This window comes from Charadrius vociferus, unplaced genomic scaffold (assembly GCF_000708025.1).
Source record: "Charadrius vociferus isolate BGI_N301 unplaced genomic scaffold, ASM70802v2 scaffold261, whole genome shotgun sequence".
Classification (NCBI taxonomy): Eukaryota; Metazoa; Chordata; class Aves; order Charadriiformes; family Charadriidae; genus Charadrius; species Charadrius vociferus.
The window spans coordinates 4,133,519-4,149,663 of NW_009646856.1; the positions used below are offsets into that span (position 1 = coordinate 4,133,519).

The 16,145-nt window shown below is 37.5% G+C and overlaps 1 protein-coding gene across 1 annotated transcript in view; it reads left to right on the top strand.

Moving 5' to 3' along the window:
* Positions 1–16,145, top strand: part of USH2A (Usher syndrome 2A (autosomal recessive, mild)) — a 394,584-nt gene that overhangs the window by 243,649 nt on the left and 134,790 nt on the right. The window contains 3 exon segments of the mRNA XM_009894321.1: positions 5,878–6,028; positions 6,201–6,343; positions 13,748–14,376. Coding sequence (XP_009892623.1) covers positions 5,878–6,028; positions 6,201–6,343; positions 13,748–14,376 — 923 coding nt within the window.

Consider the following 16,145-nt stretch of genomic DNA (forward strand, 5'->3'; position numbering starts at 1 on the left):
CCTTCTCTGGAGATTTTCAAGACCCGCCTGGATGCAGTCCTGAGTAATGTGCTCTGGGCAATCCTGCTTTAGCAGGGGAGTTGGACTAGATGATCTCTAGAGGTCCCTTCCAACTCTGAAAATTCCGTGATTCCGTGATTTTTATAGTGTCGACCTCAGTAAGATGTAACAGTTAGGAAAGGGGTGTGTTTTACGCATATTTTTACTTAAGACCCCTATCTGGATTGCTGATGTTGAGGTTTTGCATGAAGAAAAGTTCGTTAAGAGGACGGGTAGGTTTGATTTTGTTTTTTGCTAGAGCAATATTAATGAGGAATAAGTAAGTCTGCCCTGGGATTTCAAAAGACAGTTGTCTTAAACTTCAGGTTTGCAGGTCATAGAGCCTGAGTTGATTTTCAAGGCCCTACTAAAATGGTACTCTGCAGCTTGGAATACCAAATCGTGCAAGTGGAAGAAAATTTGCATTAGAGCTTACACACTCAATCCAGTTAAAGATAAATTTGAGATTTTTCAAACTTCTTATTTTCATTTTTCCGAGCAATATTGTGCCTTACAAGTACAAGTAACATTAAAGATTAATGCTAAAAGTGTAAAGATTTATAAAGACACTCCTTTTCAAATGAAATTACTATTATAGCATCAGGTGTATAAAACAGGATAGAACATGAAGAGAGTACAAGATATTTCTGTACTCTGTTTAGGTTACACTTCTGAAAAGAAAAATTCATGAACATGAGGGGTGAACAGGTTTGGCGTTACTGGGAAGTTTACGGTGGCTTTAAGCTTTACCTCCTTCTTCCCATAGCTCAGTTTCCTTTCTTCCCAGACGCCATGTGCCAGAAAGGGGCAAGCAAGAAGGCCACCATGGACCTTTCACATTTTATGTTCCAAAATGCATGGATGTGTGTTGAATAAAGGGTTTGTTGTCCCTGGTATATGTATTACTGGATGGAGATACGTCTGTAACTAGAAACATGTATCAGTGAAATTATAAAATTAAAAAGAAAATCTAAGGGTACTCTGTGCATTCTTTAGGCATTGAGGAGATGGAAACAACACAGTTGAATGTATATTTTAAATGAAAAATCAAGAACAGTCATGTGTATTTGCTATACACTGAATAGGAAAGATAACTGAGAAAAGAGGGTTAAAAACCAAACCTGAGTAAACCTCAATGAACCTGTGAAGATAAGAAACAAAAAAAGCAATCTTCTGCTTTGCCAATAGATAAAGGTTTATAACTAGCATGCCCTTCTAGTGATGACATATGGCCCAGCATCATGGCCTGTCTTTCGGTTAAATGAAACAAAAACACATGGCCATGTTGAGAATTATGGACAGTGCAATGACTGGAATTATTTGCACTGATCAAACAACCAGATAACAGGCATACCTGGGAAAATCAGGAGAAACAAATGTCAATGTGCAGAACATATTGCCATAAAAAATGTTGTAATGAGATGATCTCAGTATGGGCACCTAAAAAAGAAAATGAATCAGGAGTATCTAAAACAACCACTGCAATGAGATAAAGAAATGGAGTTTGTGAATTGAACCTGGAAAAGAGTGAGAGTAGGCATGACTGAGCGAGACATTCATCTAAAGGCAGTCTGACTGAAACTTTTCCTTGCGGTTATGGCACAAACTGTGGAGAGCCTATTTTCCTTCTCTACAGCTAAATAGCGGCAGTTATCATTTGCATACACATGTATGAAACGTATTTTGCTGAGATGCAAATGCTTCAACTGTGCTAAATATTTTACACATACAGATGTGGCAAATTGTGGCGTTACATTTACACAGCTCCAATCTCTTCTAGCTGCCTGCTTGCAGGTATCATGGATACCTCAGGGCCGATATATCTGATCATTGTTAAAAAGTGGTGTCACTTCACTTCAAAGTTGGTGTGAGTTTACACCAATTTGATAGATATCAAATCGAGCTCTACTGGTTTTTCTTCCTCTTATTAATAATTAATGGTGCAGACATTTTTATAACTAGATAATAATTTATTGTTCTACTGATAGTTCACTTTTAATTGTCCTACTTAAATTTTTCTACTTTCAGAAAATTTAAAGTTCAGATATATCCTTATGATAAATATAATTAGTACCTCAGAAAAATAGGTTTTAAACATGGAGTAAACACTTCAGTGCTTGCTGGCCTAAAATAAACGAATGATTAGAAAGCTGACTACTCCTGCATATGTTGTTTAACACAAGGAAATTGAGGCAAGAAGTTGAAACGCTTTCCAAAAACCGCTTAGCACATTAGTGGCCGACCGGGGATCAGATCTTTCTTGACTCATCTGCATGTACCTGAGTATCTGGAATACAATGTATCATTGTCAGCTTGAAACGGTCTTCAGTTTTTAGTATTTTGTGGGGCTGTTTATTAATTCTTTGATTAAAATGGACATCTGATTAAGTATTTTATTCTGCCTTTGTAGTCTCTTCTTATACAAAGTGTGACTTTCTGCCCTGCTAAGTGAGGATTTACTGGGCTAGATGTTGATTCAGTAGGTTGCAAGTGGAGTGGATGCCCCCTGAGGGTCATATTGAAGCTTGAGGGGAGCTTTTTGAGCAACATTGCATCTTAAAGACGATATATCAAGCTGATAGATACATGGCTCTTCTGTTGAGAAATTCGCGGTAGAATTATTGCTGGTTGCCAGTTATTACTTGGGTAGTAAGGAGTCTCTCGGGAATATGGATTGGATAAAAAGGGTTAAGCTGAGGGAAATGTTACGCTGAAGACCTTGGTGATGAGGAGTGTTTGAAATAGTCAAAGGATGTTTTGTGTGCAATTTAGAATTACCATTTTTGGGGGGGAAATGCTCTGTAGTTTTAATGATTGAAACATGATTAGTTTAATAGAGCACCTTTCTCATTATGACTCAGCAGAGACTCGACAATTTCTTTGTTGTACTCTTCTGCCCACCTGCCCCGTTCCGTTAGAAGCACGTAGCTGAGGATACTCGCTAGTGCATAGCTGAGGACATTCTATGTATGCTACAGGAAGTCTTTCAGATTAAATAAATTTGCTGTATATTCTGACATGTTGGTTTGAAAGTAGTCAGCTAGGCTGGTTCTATAGGTCAGTCGACTTTCACAGGAGAGGTTTGTCCAAATTTTCTACTCTTCCCAATGCCGTGCTTTTGTTGGTAGAAGAGATTTGAACATTTAGCTGAGATTACCTACACCATTAAAATAACATCCGCACTGAGAATTGTTATTGACATTTAGACAGCTACATCTTTGTTTTTTGATGAACCTTCCTGTATGGCTATAATAACCACCACTATACATATGTAAAGCTTAATCAGAGCTTGTACTTTGTAGATCTCAGAGAGCTTTACAAAAAAGGATAAGTATTATTATCTCCATTTTACAGATTGAGAAATGAAAGACAAAGGTGAAGTGATGTGTCCTGACAGAACTGGAAATAAATTTAACACGTTTTCCCCCTCAGTGAGTTGCTCACACTGTCTCCTCAATAACAATGTGAACTTTTGCTTCCTGGCCAAATTACAGCTCAGCTAATTAGATTCATTTTTAGATGTAGCTTTTTTGCTGTGTAGAATTTCTGTGTGCACTTAAACAACCGGTGCATTCTAAGCTACAGACAGTTCAGTTCTAAATGAGGTAGTACCCTGCTTTGAAGGGATATCGAGTCTTTCAGTTAGTGTCAGCTTGTGAAAACAGTTTAAAAGCCTCTAATAAAAGTTTTTACATTATTTGTGCCATCTTTCTCATGTTGGCTGAGTTTGCCTGCTAACAACTTCAGGAATCACTTTACAAAAGGATGCCAAAATAATTCATGATTATCTGTGAGTACTGTACTTTACATCTATAAGATTTAAACTCCCTTATTGCACAACTTAACTCCAACATGAGTTATGTCGCTGCTAAACAAAACAATGTTAAATGAGGTAAATATATGTTCTCCATTTTACTCAGAGAGTGAAATTTAATTCACATACAGAGGCATTTGGTGTGCAGATGTTTGTTTTTGATGGCTCAGGTGGAGGGATGTTGGGGGCTGTTCAAGTTAAATCAGCCATCTTCTTCCCTCTGAGTTGAGGTGCTCACAAGCTCTTGATTGGCCTTGAAGGTGTTGGCAAGGGACTTGCAGACTGTGAATTACCTTAGTCTAAGACATCTCCTGGATTTGGAAACAGGAAGACTTCAAGTTTGCTTGGTATTTACTGGAGCCTTATTGCCTAGATCTAGATAACAGCAGCAGGAGGAAGCATCCAAAGGCAGCCGGGCTGGCTCAAGCCCACAGATTTTGTGTTGTCCTTTACATGGTAATAGAGAGAAGGGGAAGGGAGTGAGGGAAGCTGGAGATCCTGTTCCACTTCATTTTGTCCTAAAAAGACCGGGAGGGTCGGAGAGCTAGGGGCCAATTTTCAGAAGTAAAATACCTGGTAAAAACTCGAGTACCCCAGCAGCCAGCTTTTAGTAAAAATTTCACATGAGAACTGGCAGACATTGAACTGAAGGAAAAGGGAACAAGCCTCTAGATTGGAGCAAGCTGTGTCTTGTGCCTTGCTATGTAATACAATTGGGAGCTGGAGCTGAAGAATTTTGAAGTTCCCCAGTCACAAGTATGTGTAACGAGAGTGAAACAGCCGGGTGCTAGTTCACACATCTCTGTATATATATGTCAGTATAAATAAAAACTATTGCGTATGACTGATTTTTTTTTTTTTTTTTTTTTTTTCCCCTGAGCCAATGCCATCCTTTCACCTGCTTCAGGGAGAGAATGATTCAGGCAGTGTATCACAAGGTCTCTTACTTTCTTCTTAGTAACCACCTCATATACAGGTGGTAAGTGAAAATCATAAAACTTACTGTAAAATGCTGTTCACTCATCTTACAGCTTACAACTTATGCCCTGAGACTTACAACTACACCTTAAGTTACAGATCTGTGAGACTGTTTTTTCCAATAGAGAGAAGGAAAAAATAACAGGAACAACAAATTTCTGTTGGAAAGACCGAAGAAAGGAGCAAATGGTAACTACTGGGCCATGAAATGCAAAACTATTATACAAGGGTTTAAATGACAAAAGCAGTAACTTTCTGGTCTTTCAGCTCTGTGGAAAAGAGCTACAGAGCTATGGCTACAGACGTGCATTATATATAAACGTTCCAGATGTGTTTATATACAGAAAGTTTCTTCAACAGATTGTGTTCTTCTTAAAGGAAAAACAAACCCATAAACTCACGGGTGCAAATTGGTGTAGTTCTCTTTATTGCATGCAGCAAAATTTGCAGCAGGTAAAGGTCACTGGTGGTAGGTATCATTACTGACAGATTTTTATCTGCAGTTCCTGGACTTCGTAAAAATTAATTTCCTTGACAAAACAGTAGGCTAGAGACTGAGACTTCAGTGAATCTATTTTGATTTCTACCTAAAGACCTTTTTTTCCCTTAAAATTTCTGCTGTTTTCTTTTAAAATTATTAATTTATAAGGGTGAGAAGGTATCTGAATGATAAAAAGTCTGATCCATTTTACTCTTGCTGGGTAACATTTCTGTGAACATTTCTTTAACTTCTCAGGGTGGCAGACCTGGGCACAAGGAGAGGTAGATAATATTTGGACAGGTGGTAGAGAATACGTTGCTTCTGAATTACTTCTGGTGTTTTGGAGGTTTGCTTTTAGCAAAGTCATATTCATGTAACTGTATTGGAAAGACAAAAATAAAGAAATAGCATTGTTCAGTAGTGAAAATGTTAAACTAAATGGACCATGTTAACATTGCTGTTGATCCTGAGGAACAGTTTTTCCAGTATACGGAGCATTTTGTTTCCACCCGGCATATGTTCTCCATGGTTTTCTCTGCTCTAATTCATCCATGTTTTTCGACAGCTCCAGATGGCCTGATGCCTCCAAGGCTTTCATCTGCCACTCCGACCAGTCTTCAGGTTGTCTGGTCTACACCAGTTCGCAACAATGCCCCAGGCGCGCCCAGCTATCGACTCCAGATGCGGCGGAGGCATTCTGCTGGTGACATTTTAGAGTACGCAGACCATAGCAAGGCCACCATCAACTGCTGAGCAAGAAAAGTCCCGTTATCTTGAACATGGCTTACCTTTAGGGTGGCTGGTTTTGCTACAAGACATGTAATGTTTTAGTCTTTCTTTAGGTGCTGGGATGTTTAATGATGTAACTCATGCTGCTTTTCTTTGCAGTTTGCTTTCCAGCCCTACTGCTTCCTTACAACACAGGGTCAGAGATCTTCAGCCATACACTGAGTATGAGTTGAGAGTGATTGCCTCCAACGGTTATGGCAATGCTTATAGCAACTGGACTTCAATGACTACAGCAGAGGACAGTAAGCAGTCTGATCTTATTTAATGCCTTTAGGCAGAAAATATAAATAACAGTTCAGCTGCCATTGCACATAATTTCTTTTTGGTTATCAAGCTTGTTCAGTTAAATACTAATAATGTATTTCCTCCTGATTATAAACTTGCAATAATAACTCCTAAGGGATCAAGTATCTGTTGTCTTAGATTTTCATAAAACATGAATATTTAAATATATGTTTTGTGAAGTAGTATCCGATTTCATTATATAATATCCCTCCATGCATATGTGTTCATATAGGGTTTAAGATACAGTGGTAAGTACAGCTTTGTAAGTGGTCTTCCTTTATATGCAGGGGCTTGATTCTGATATCAGTCATATCAGAGAAAATAAGTTGAAGTTAACAGTACGTGACAGTTGCCTTATCTCTGTGTTGAGAATACCTAAGCTGTACCACAGCTGAACAGAACTTTTCATTCCCAGTGATCTTTGTTAATTCAAAGTGGTGATCCAATGGTCTGAAATTGAGTTTGTCATTGGCAGTCCCATCACTTACCTCATTAATAGTTCTGTGTTCTGCAGACTCACTCCACATAATTTGTTCAACAGTCCCTTGATTTAACAAACAGGTATTAGCATATGGGTACAGCCATTTAGTTGGCAGGGAAGGATTTTGCACTTGATACAATATGTAAGCAGAAACACATGAAAAATGTTGAGCTTGTTCTACATAATACATATACAAAATACATAATGTCCAGCTTTTTTTAAGAAACTGAGCTACTAGTTTTGCCTTACAACACAGCAGGATATCTAATAGCACACTTTTTGGAAAAATCTATTTTCAAATATATCTTTTTGCCTTTTTTAAAAGAATCAGTAATGTGTGAACCCATTGTACCAAATTTTTAGAGAAATTAAGTATTTTCTAAAGTGATTTTTCCTGTTATATCTTGATTAATAAGAAAGTAAGTCATTCTGAGGAGGAAAAGGCGGGATGGGGGTAGCTTCATTACTGGTTTCATTACTATGTTGCTTTCTCTGCTTTCACACCAAAGTGCCTTATGTGCCTTATGGTCTTACTCTAAGTCTTTCTGATAGGAGATCTGCATTTCAGACCATAAACTTAACCTGGTGCTTATATGGATATTGTAGCAAATATTCAGTGCTGGTGACTCAGCTTCATTTTAGTCCCTTCTCTAACTGGATAGCTATCTCGAGAAAACGCCCAGCAGAAAATGTGTTCCCACAATTACAAAACATTTACTCTTTGAAGCCGAGCAAATAATTCACAGCAAAAATTTATCTGATAAATCCATTTAAGCTCCAAAGGTGTAAATGCTTCTATGAACACATTACCTATATGTAATTACCTAATAAAAGTAAGTTCTGAACTTTGTCTTTACATACCGGATGTGCGTTTTCTACCTGTGAAAATCTTCGTTGAGATTCAATTCCTTTATTGTAATTGTTTGTTACTAAAAGTGGATACAGTATTATTTAATGTGTCTACATTCATAGTCTAAATGCAGCCAGTGTCCTATGACTGTTTCATTCAAACTGCAATGATTATTTAGCTCTGGTCAGGTAGTTCACATGGTGTTTTCTTTTTAGATGGGAGGAGCACAGAACTGCATTTAAAAGGCATCACTTGTTAGTATATGTAATTTTTTAAATTTTTTTTGTGCAAAGTAGTAAGGGGTAGAATTTTAAAATTCTCTTTCTGGGAATTAGGGATAGGGCAGAAGGCCTGCACAGGACATACATTCCTATATAGTCTTCTTGGATGCATATGTAGAAGTTACCTGCTGCATAGAATTTGAAGATATGCAGATTCGCAGGTTTGGGTTATTTTTTAATGCAAGACAAAATGCTGTAAATAATTTTCAAATACTTCCATTTACATGAGTGTGGCACTAGTAACTCATTCTGTGCATTTTTTAGTCTAGCCTGCTCGTGCCAGATAACAATAACGTACATATCCTATAAATATTTTAAAACCCGCTAAGCAGGTGTTAATAAAAGATATTTGTTTCAGTGATCTTCATCGGTATAACATCAGACTATTTACTGCCAGACAAACAGAAACAGCTGATGAAGTTTCTGGATTAGATCTTGCTTTCAGTAACTTGAATGTAAATTTAAGATAACTGTCTTGCAATGTAATCACCACTGAACTGAGAGGTCAGTATGTACAATTGAACTGAGAGCAGGATTTCATGCATTGCATTCAGAAATAAAATGAAAATTTCTAGATATAAAAAAAAGAAGATAGCAGTTAAGTTTTCCCTTTTGTTAAGTCTTTGAGCTGTCTGAGAAGGAAGCTGTAAAGGAGTTACACTTAGTTAGCAGAAGCTGACCCAGTGGCAGCTGCTGCATTCTTCTGGTGTAGCTTTATGATTCACAAAATTATATTGGTTGGTAGCAACCAACCCGGTGTAATCTTTGATCAGAGGGACATTTCCAAATGAGAAAGGTGTTTTTTCTAGTGCTTGAGAAAATTAATCTTGATTTAGACAAGTTTTAAGGTAGCAAAATTGCTATTTTAGAGAAAAGCTGCCTGTTCCTTTCTTTTCTTTTGGATGTCCCAGAAACTGTCTGCAGTCCAGTTGCAGACAGCAGGACATCTCAGTCACCAGCATGTTCTCTACATTGGCTATGTTTCAGTCCTGTGGGTCAGTGTACGATTCCAGTACAGAGAACTGGCTTGTACTAGTCAAGAGAGCAGGTTTTGCGAGTTGCCTATCAGGCAGTTCCATTTTTTATTCTTTAGTTCTTACATAAGTGACTGCAAGTCCATCTCTTTTACATATAAAAAAAGGTATAGGCCAGTCCAATGTTTATTCTCAATAAGTAATGTCAAAAGTACACAGTAGTCACTTGAGAACATTAAATATGGAAGTTGCTAGAGAAAAAAAAAAAAAAAAAAAAAAAAAAGAGAGCAAATGCAATGTATCAGCTGAGCTATTACTCAACAAAGCAGGGAAGCATTATGCTTATCATATAGAGTACTATGGTGGGCTCCTCTGGCATGCTTACAGCAAAACTATGGTTCCAGGATGAGGACGCCAATTCTTTTAAAGCTTCCTTATGTAGACAAAAGAAAGAGGCAATGCAGGACAAGAGGGTAGATGATTCAGTTCTCAGCTTTTGGAAGTGCTTGCTTTCTCTGCTGATTATATTCGTTGTCTGAGATGACAAATCTCCTACTTTAGCTATGTAAGTTAGGTCCGTATAATTCAGGCATATAAACTAATACATAGTTAGTTGATGTGAATGTGGTCACCTGTGGCCGAGAAAGATAAATGGAAACTGAAGCAAGAGAAGACAAAACCTGGTGAGGTGATAAAGGGAAGAGAAAGTCATGTGAAATACATGACAGGGTGAATAACAGAAGGACAGAAGAACAATTAAGCTGAAGTAGTATCGTGGTAGATATGATATGATGACTGTATGATAAATAGTACAAACTGCCCGTAAATGCTTATAGATTAGGAATTAGAAGAAGTTACTTAACTGGTAGGCTGAAGTTCTGGAACCGATGTGCAGTAGAGCAGCAGAGGGCAAAAAGTCTGAATACTCTGAAGACAGCCCTTAATACATATTTGAAGGGGTTCATATGGACTTCATGTCATTGCATGAACAGCCTAACGACTTTTGAGTTCTGTGATCTGATGTGATAAATGATTCCTGTGTTCTCTTGTGCCCAGAACTACACACTTTGGATTTTCTGCTGGATACAGTCAGTAGTATAAGACAGACACCACATTTCGTTAATATGTATAATTTCATTTTCCGTGTTCCTGAAAAGAGTAAATGAATCAAGAATAAAAGGCACAGAATTTCTATTCTGCTTAGTGTAAGAGTTTCCCAGCAAATCAGGTATTTCTCATTAGCTTTAAAGGGCAGTAGTCCAGGTACATGTCTCAATATGTTAATAAAAGTCTGGATTCCCCCAAAATACATCCATGAGAGTACAGCGCCTCACTCGCCCTGTCTGTACGATAAGTAAACATATGTGTGGTTCTGGGCAGGGAATTAAAAAAGATTAATGACGATTTTGTGCCTTCATTTTAAGTCAAGTCTGAACTTTTGAAGCAGATGAGCAAAATAGCCTGCCATAAAAGATAATTTCATTTGCCAAAATGAAACTACCTTCTAGTATGAATACTGTAATGAAATGGTTTGAAATATGAACTAAGAATCTTAAGGAAAAAGATGCCCACTGTTCCGATGCTCAGTAGTTACTTCTCTAAACAATTACATCCATGTAAAAAGCTTTATGATTTTATTTTCATCATTGTCAGGCTGAGCTGTGTAGCTGTCATACTTAGCAGTCTTCCCTCCAGTGACAACCCCATTGACAACATGTTATACTCCACATTGATTTTACAGTTAAGGAGCTGATTGTGATATATAGGGATTTTAAGAATTCAGCTGAGAGGCTGACTTTTGCCTTTTATCATTCCATTAAAATTTTATAACCATCTTTTTCATGTCATTTCATCCATGAATTCTTACTTTAGAAAGTGATAGCTACTGCTGTGAGCATAACTTTTCTCATGTTCAGAGCTTTTTATTGTATTAGCAAACTATCCCAATTATAGTTAATACTCATGTTTTACATAATTGTGGTGACCCTTTCAACCAAGCAGTATCGTGCTAGTTGATTTGTATATGGAATTAGATGATTCTGCTTGCCATTTAAAAAGAAGCTGCACCAAATGAGTGTTGGGGACCAGGATTTAATGCTTTCCCATCCAGTGGGGCCAATTAAGCATCTCTCAAATGTCTTGTTTGAACTCAGAGAGTCTTAAAAGTCTCTCTTTTAAAAGGGCAGTAGGGAATGTGTGGGTAGGTATGCTAGCTACCAAAATACGCTTTTTTGAAGGGAGGAGGAGGGACTAGGGGGACCCAAAGTTTAAGTTTGACAGCTCCTCCCATACATTACAGATTGCCCGTAAGGAATATGTCTAAACTCTGGGGGGGTTGAAGCACAGGTTCAACTAATTATCATGAATGCTTCACCTGTAATGCCAGCAACTTACTCAGTAGGAATAAAAAGGCTTATCTGTTCCCTCACAACAAACTGCTTGATTGTTTTGGGGTTTTGTTTTGTTTTGTTTTTTCTTTTCTTTTCTTTTCATCCTGCAGAAGCTCACAGTATGATAGCTTACTTGAGTATGATAGCTTACTTATTGAGGTATAATTAGATAAAATGCAAGTTTGGAGCTCAATGGTAAATATTATGCCTTTCTACTCCCTTCCCCCATTAAACTAGAATCTGCAGCAACTTATTTTCAAGGTCTTCAATTCCAAAGCAAATTTTCATCTTTCTCCTTCACCCCAGCAAAATTTTCAGTTTGCAGAATATACGTCTAATTCAGGTTTACACCTCCACCTCTCCATCTTTCACTGAAGTCTAAATAATGGCCCAAATTTTGTTCCAGCTTATGACCTAATTGATTTTGCCCAAGAGTACATGCAAATAGAATTGAATTGCTCTTTACAACAGACCATCTTTTACACTTGTAAATTCAGAGATCTAAATTAATCCTAGTGTGCACAAGCATTAAATACAGAACTCCATCCTTATTATCACTGTGAGTAGAACAGGATATGATATGAATGAGTTTTATGGAGTTGCCCTGTGATGCATCATATAATGAAAGAAAAAACACTGTTTCTTTTCCAAATTTAAAAGCAAAAAAAAACAAAAAAGAAAAGCAGAAGCAGCTTGCTGTCCCAATTTTACATTGCTGTTTCCACAGACATCAGTGGAATAATCCTGATTTATTTCCCTCTGTATGTAAGAGGAGAATCAGGGCTTCTGACTGCTTCAGCTGTTATTCTAAAATATAGGAGACACTCATTATGCTAGATTTGTTTTCTAGGGTTCCTTTTTTCCCCCCTCTCTCTCTTTTCACTTAAAAATTATCAAAAATTATTTAACTTCTAGTTAAGTAAATTATTCTTCCTTTAGAGATACTGTTCCTTGTGGTTTAGACAGCATACTGCTTCATAGGAGTTAAACGACAGTGTTGTTGACTACCATGGAATTCAGCATATGCTATGTCGTGTGTCCTGGAGTCTTAGCACACCCACAATCACTAATGAATTTTAAATTTTAAATCCTTAGCATTTGAAACTCAGCCCCCCCCCCCCCCCCAATCCCCAAACCTAAAGCTATTTTAAACAATTACTAAATCCAAGTATATCTTTTTTTAAGATTTCAATAAAATGTAACGTTCATGGAAAAATCACATAAATGTCAAAATTGCTATGTGCAGAATAGAGGGGAATATAGTATTTTCTTGGTCTGCTGTAGCAATTTATAGATTTCAGGACGTGGTTTATAAGAATGCTAAATGTTCTGGAATTACAGCTGTTACTGATCAGTGATTGAGCCAGATTTGTGTTATTGCACCATGTTCTTGCTTGTACCTAGAGAGCAGTAAAGCCTCAATATAATAAAAAGCACCTGCATTTTAAATGAAATTTCAATTGAAAAACTTAACAGCCCTTCAAATTGCAGAATTTAACGCAGCCCAGTAAAGCTTAAATAACACTTTGCCTCCACAGGCTGAGGGTTTTGCATTCAAGGTGACTTGATTGTGTCGCATGGTGAAATTATTTACAATTAAGGAATTTCTCTGGAGGGCTGCAGAGTATTTGCTGTTCCACAACACCTATGCAGGCATATGGTCGGTCTTTTTCAGTATTCATGGAAGCTCCTGAACCTTTATGATAATTGAATCAGTTAGAGTGCTGAGTGGAGCAAGCATAAAACCTGTTAACCTAAAGGTCAGATCTGTGCATTGTTTATTTATCAGTAGGTGAAAGAGCTAAATCGGCAGCTTCTGTCACAGTCGCAGTAAAAAATCACCTATAATATTAACAGGGAGTAGATAAATTGCAAAAAATGGATTAGAATTATAAACAGAATGAAGTAAAATATTGAATATATAATGAGAGATGCAGTAGGGCCTTACTGAGCTGCACAATATGCAGCTTTGTTGTGCCTGTGCCGTTGGTTGCAATTAGCAGCTAGCACTCTAGAAAAATATCAACAAAAGCTAGAACTACAGATCTCTATTGATACTTAGCCATACACTTTCTCCACATGCTAACAGCATTGATAGGACACTTGTGAGACAAGAGGAAAAAAGATGCAGAGGAGGAGGGAGGGAGGTTGGGAGGAGGGAAGGTGTACTTACAGAGCAGCTTGCCTTTGAGAAGAGAGCCATATTCAACCCTTGAATAGCTGGGCCTGCAGTTTCTGAAGAAATAGGCTGTTTAGTAGATTTGAACTTCTTTTGTCATTTTGAGCCTCATTTGATGAGTACTGCTTGCTAATGCTGACTTTTACAAATCACAGACTACTAATAATTTTCCTTTCCTTTCCTTTTTTTTTTTTTTTCTGTTACAGAACCTGGACCTTTAGATCCACCACTTTTATTGAATGTTACAGCAAGGACAGCAAGCATCACCTGGCAGCATCCTTTAAAGCCAAATGGCATTATCACTCATTATAATATTCTCCAAAATGGCCAACTGCATGCTACAGTGCTAGGAACTAGATCTAATTGCACTGTAGAAGACTTGCATCCTTACACTGTCTATGTGTTTCAGGTAGAAGGATGCACTTCTAAAGGATGCTCTCTTTCACCCAAGACCCTAGAAATACAGACTCTTCCAGATGCACCTGAGGATATTCCTGCTCCAGAGCTGTATTCTGATACTCCGACTTCTGTGGTCATATCCTGGCAACCACCTGCTCACTCGAATGGTTTGGTGGAAAATGTTACGATAGAAAGGAGGGTGAAAGGAACAGAACAAATATCAACTGTGGTGACTCTCCCTTTCAGTCAGTCCATGAGTTACATTGACCAGAGTACTGCTCTGAGCCCTTGGCAGAAATTTGAATACAGAGTGCTGATGAGCACTCTTCACGGAGGCACAAACAGCAGTGCGTGGTCAGAAGTTACCACTAGACCATCAAGACCTGCTGGTGTTCAGCCACCTGATGCAGAAGTGTTGGGACCGCATTCAGTTAAGGTAGGAATAATTCTCATTGCCTCGTGGCTTTAACATGTTTTCCTTGTAGCAACTGTGTATTTAAGAGAGACATCTACTGGCTGAGCTAACAGATTTCATTGCTGTAGGGGTAGTTGAATAGTTAGCGTCTGTCCTTTGGCTCAAAAGCATAGATCCCTTTCCTTTTTTTTCCTTTACACCAGCCTCTGGCATTATACTCCAGTTCATTTTTGTCCTTACACACCTGATGCATTTTCAATATTAAACCTGAATGCTTACTTTTAACTCCCTAATGAGATCAGAAAATGACCTACTGCCTTCTCCAAAATTTCAAGACTTCATTAAAATGCTAAGAAGTGAAAAGATCTTTTTATGTCATTAAATCTTGTATATAATTATCAGGGTTTTTTAAAATAGCTAATGAAGACAAATATAGCATTGTGGTTCTCCTGATTTACAAAAGAAGAGTGTTACAGGACTACCTAGGAAGTTTCAATTATTCACATCATTCTGTTGGGAATGAACTCTAGAGGACAGGATAACTACCATTGTTTTGGCTTGCATACAAACTTCATTCAAGGGAAATTAGTGTAACCAAACAAGAGGGATTTTTGTAGCTTAGAAGCCTCTTTTGTGTAAATACACACATGCTTCCATGGATTCAGTCTTGTACTAATGCCAAAAGTATTGGTACAGTAGCTTGCTCACCAGAGCACAAAACAAAGGACATTTGCATAGGATTGAAGTTCATCTGTTAGATTCATTATTTTTGGTATACATTGTATTTTCAAAAGGTAAACAGGGTGGTGTTACCAATGCAGTCTAGATAGTTTGAGGGTATGAGTTTAAGCAGTAAACCAATGCTGATATTTTTGCTTTGTTCACACATAATTTTAAGCTATGAAAAAGGATATTCACTGTTTGACAAAAAAATCACAAGCTTTTAAAATTATGTTTTAATGTCTAAGGAATTGCATGTTACCTCCACAATAATAGCAAATGAGTTCAGTATGAGTACAATGGTTACTGTAAGAATGAATAATGATCGAATATTAGTAATTGTGATGAATTGCCAGAGTGCTTATTGAAGATTTGGGCTATCTTCTTCCAGGACTCTGCCCTCTGTACTTCTGTAGATAGCTCTTACTATCCACCACGATTTATAGTAAAGCATTTTTCACAGATTTACCAAAAGCAGCAATGCTGAGTAAACAGTAGCCCTAGTTCAATGGTATGCTTACACACATGTCCACATTTTATTGCATAAGCTTTTACACATTGGCTTCAACTCTGAGCACAAACAAGTCACTAAAACCTTTAATGCTTCTGTTAACGTGCTAAGGGCATAATAATTTCATACCTTACTCATATCTTTTCGTTCTCCAAGTGCAGTCAACACCCAATCCTAATTTTAAAAGCCTGTGGGTTATCAGAGGTCTTGTCATTCTTTACTGGATCTCTTTTCTTGAGATCAGAGGTGTGAGCTCAGTTGTAATTTTATTGTCTTTTGCTCAGCTCCAAGACTAAGTAATCTACCAGTCCTGAAAGTCAGTTTGTTTATTTATTTCTTCTGAAATCTGAAAACAGGCAGTGAAGTCTTCACTCTGTAATAATTTAATTTTGATATAACAATGCTTTTAAAATTTGTTTTCCTTTCTTGCTGAAGTGTTCAAATGGGTTTTTTCCCCTTCTTCCCCAGTCTATCATTAACATTCAAAGCTCTTTAAAGCCCTTTAATGTCTACATTGTATGACCTTCTGTATGAGTGGTGGTCATATTTTGTGTCAATG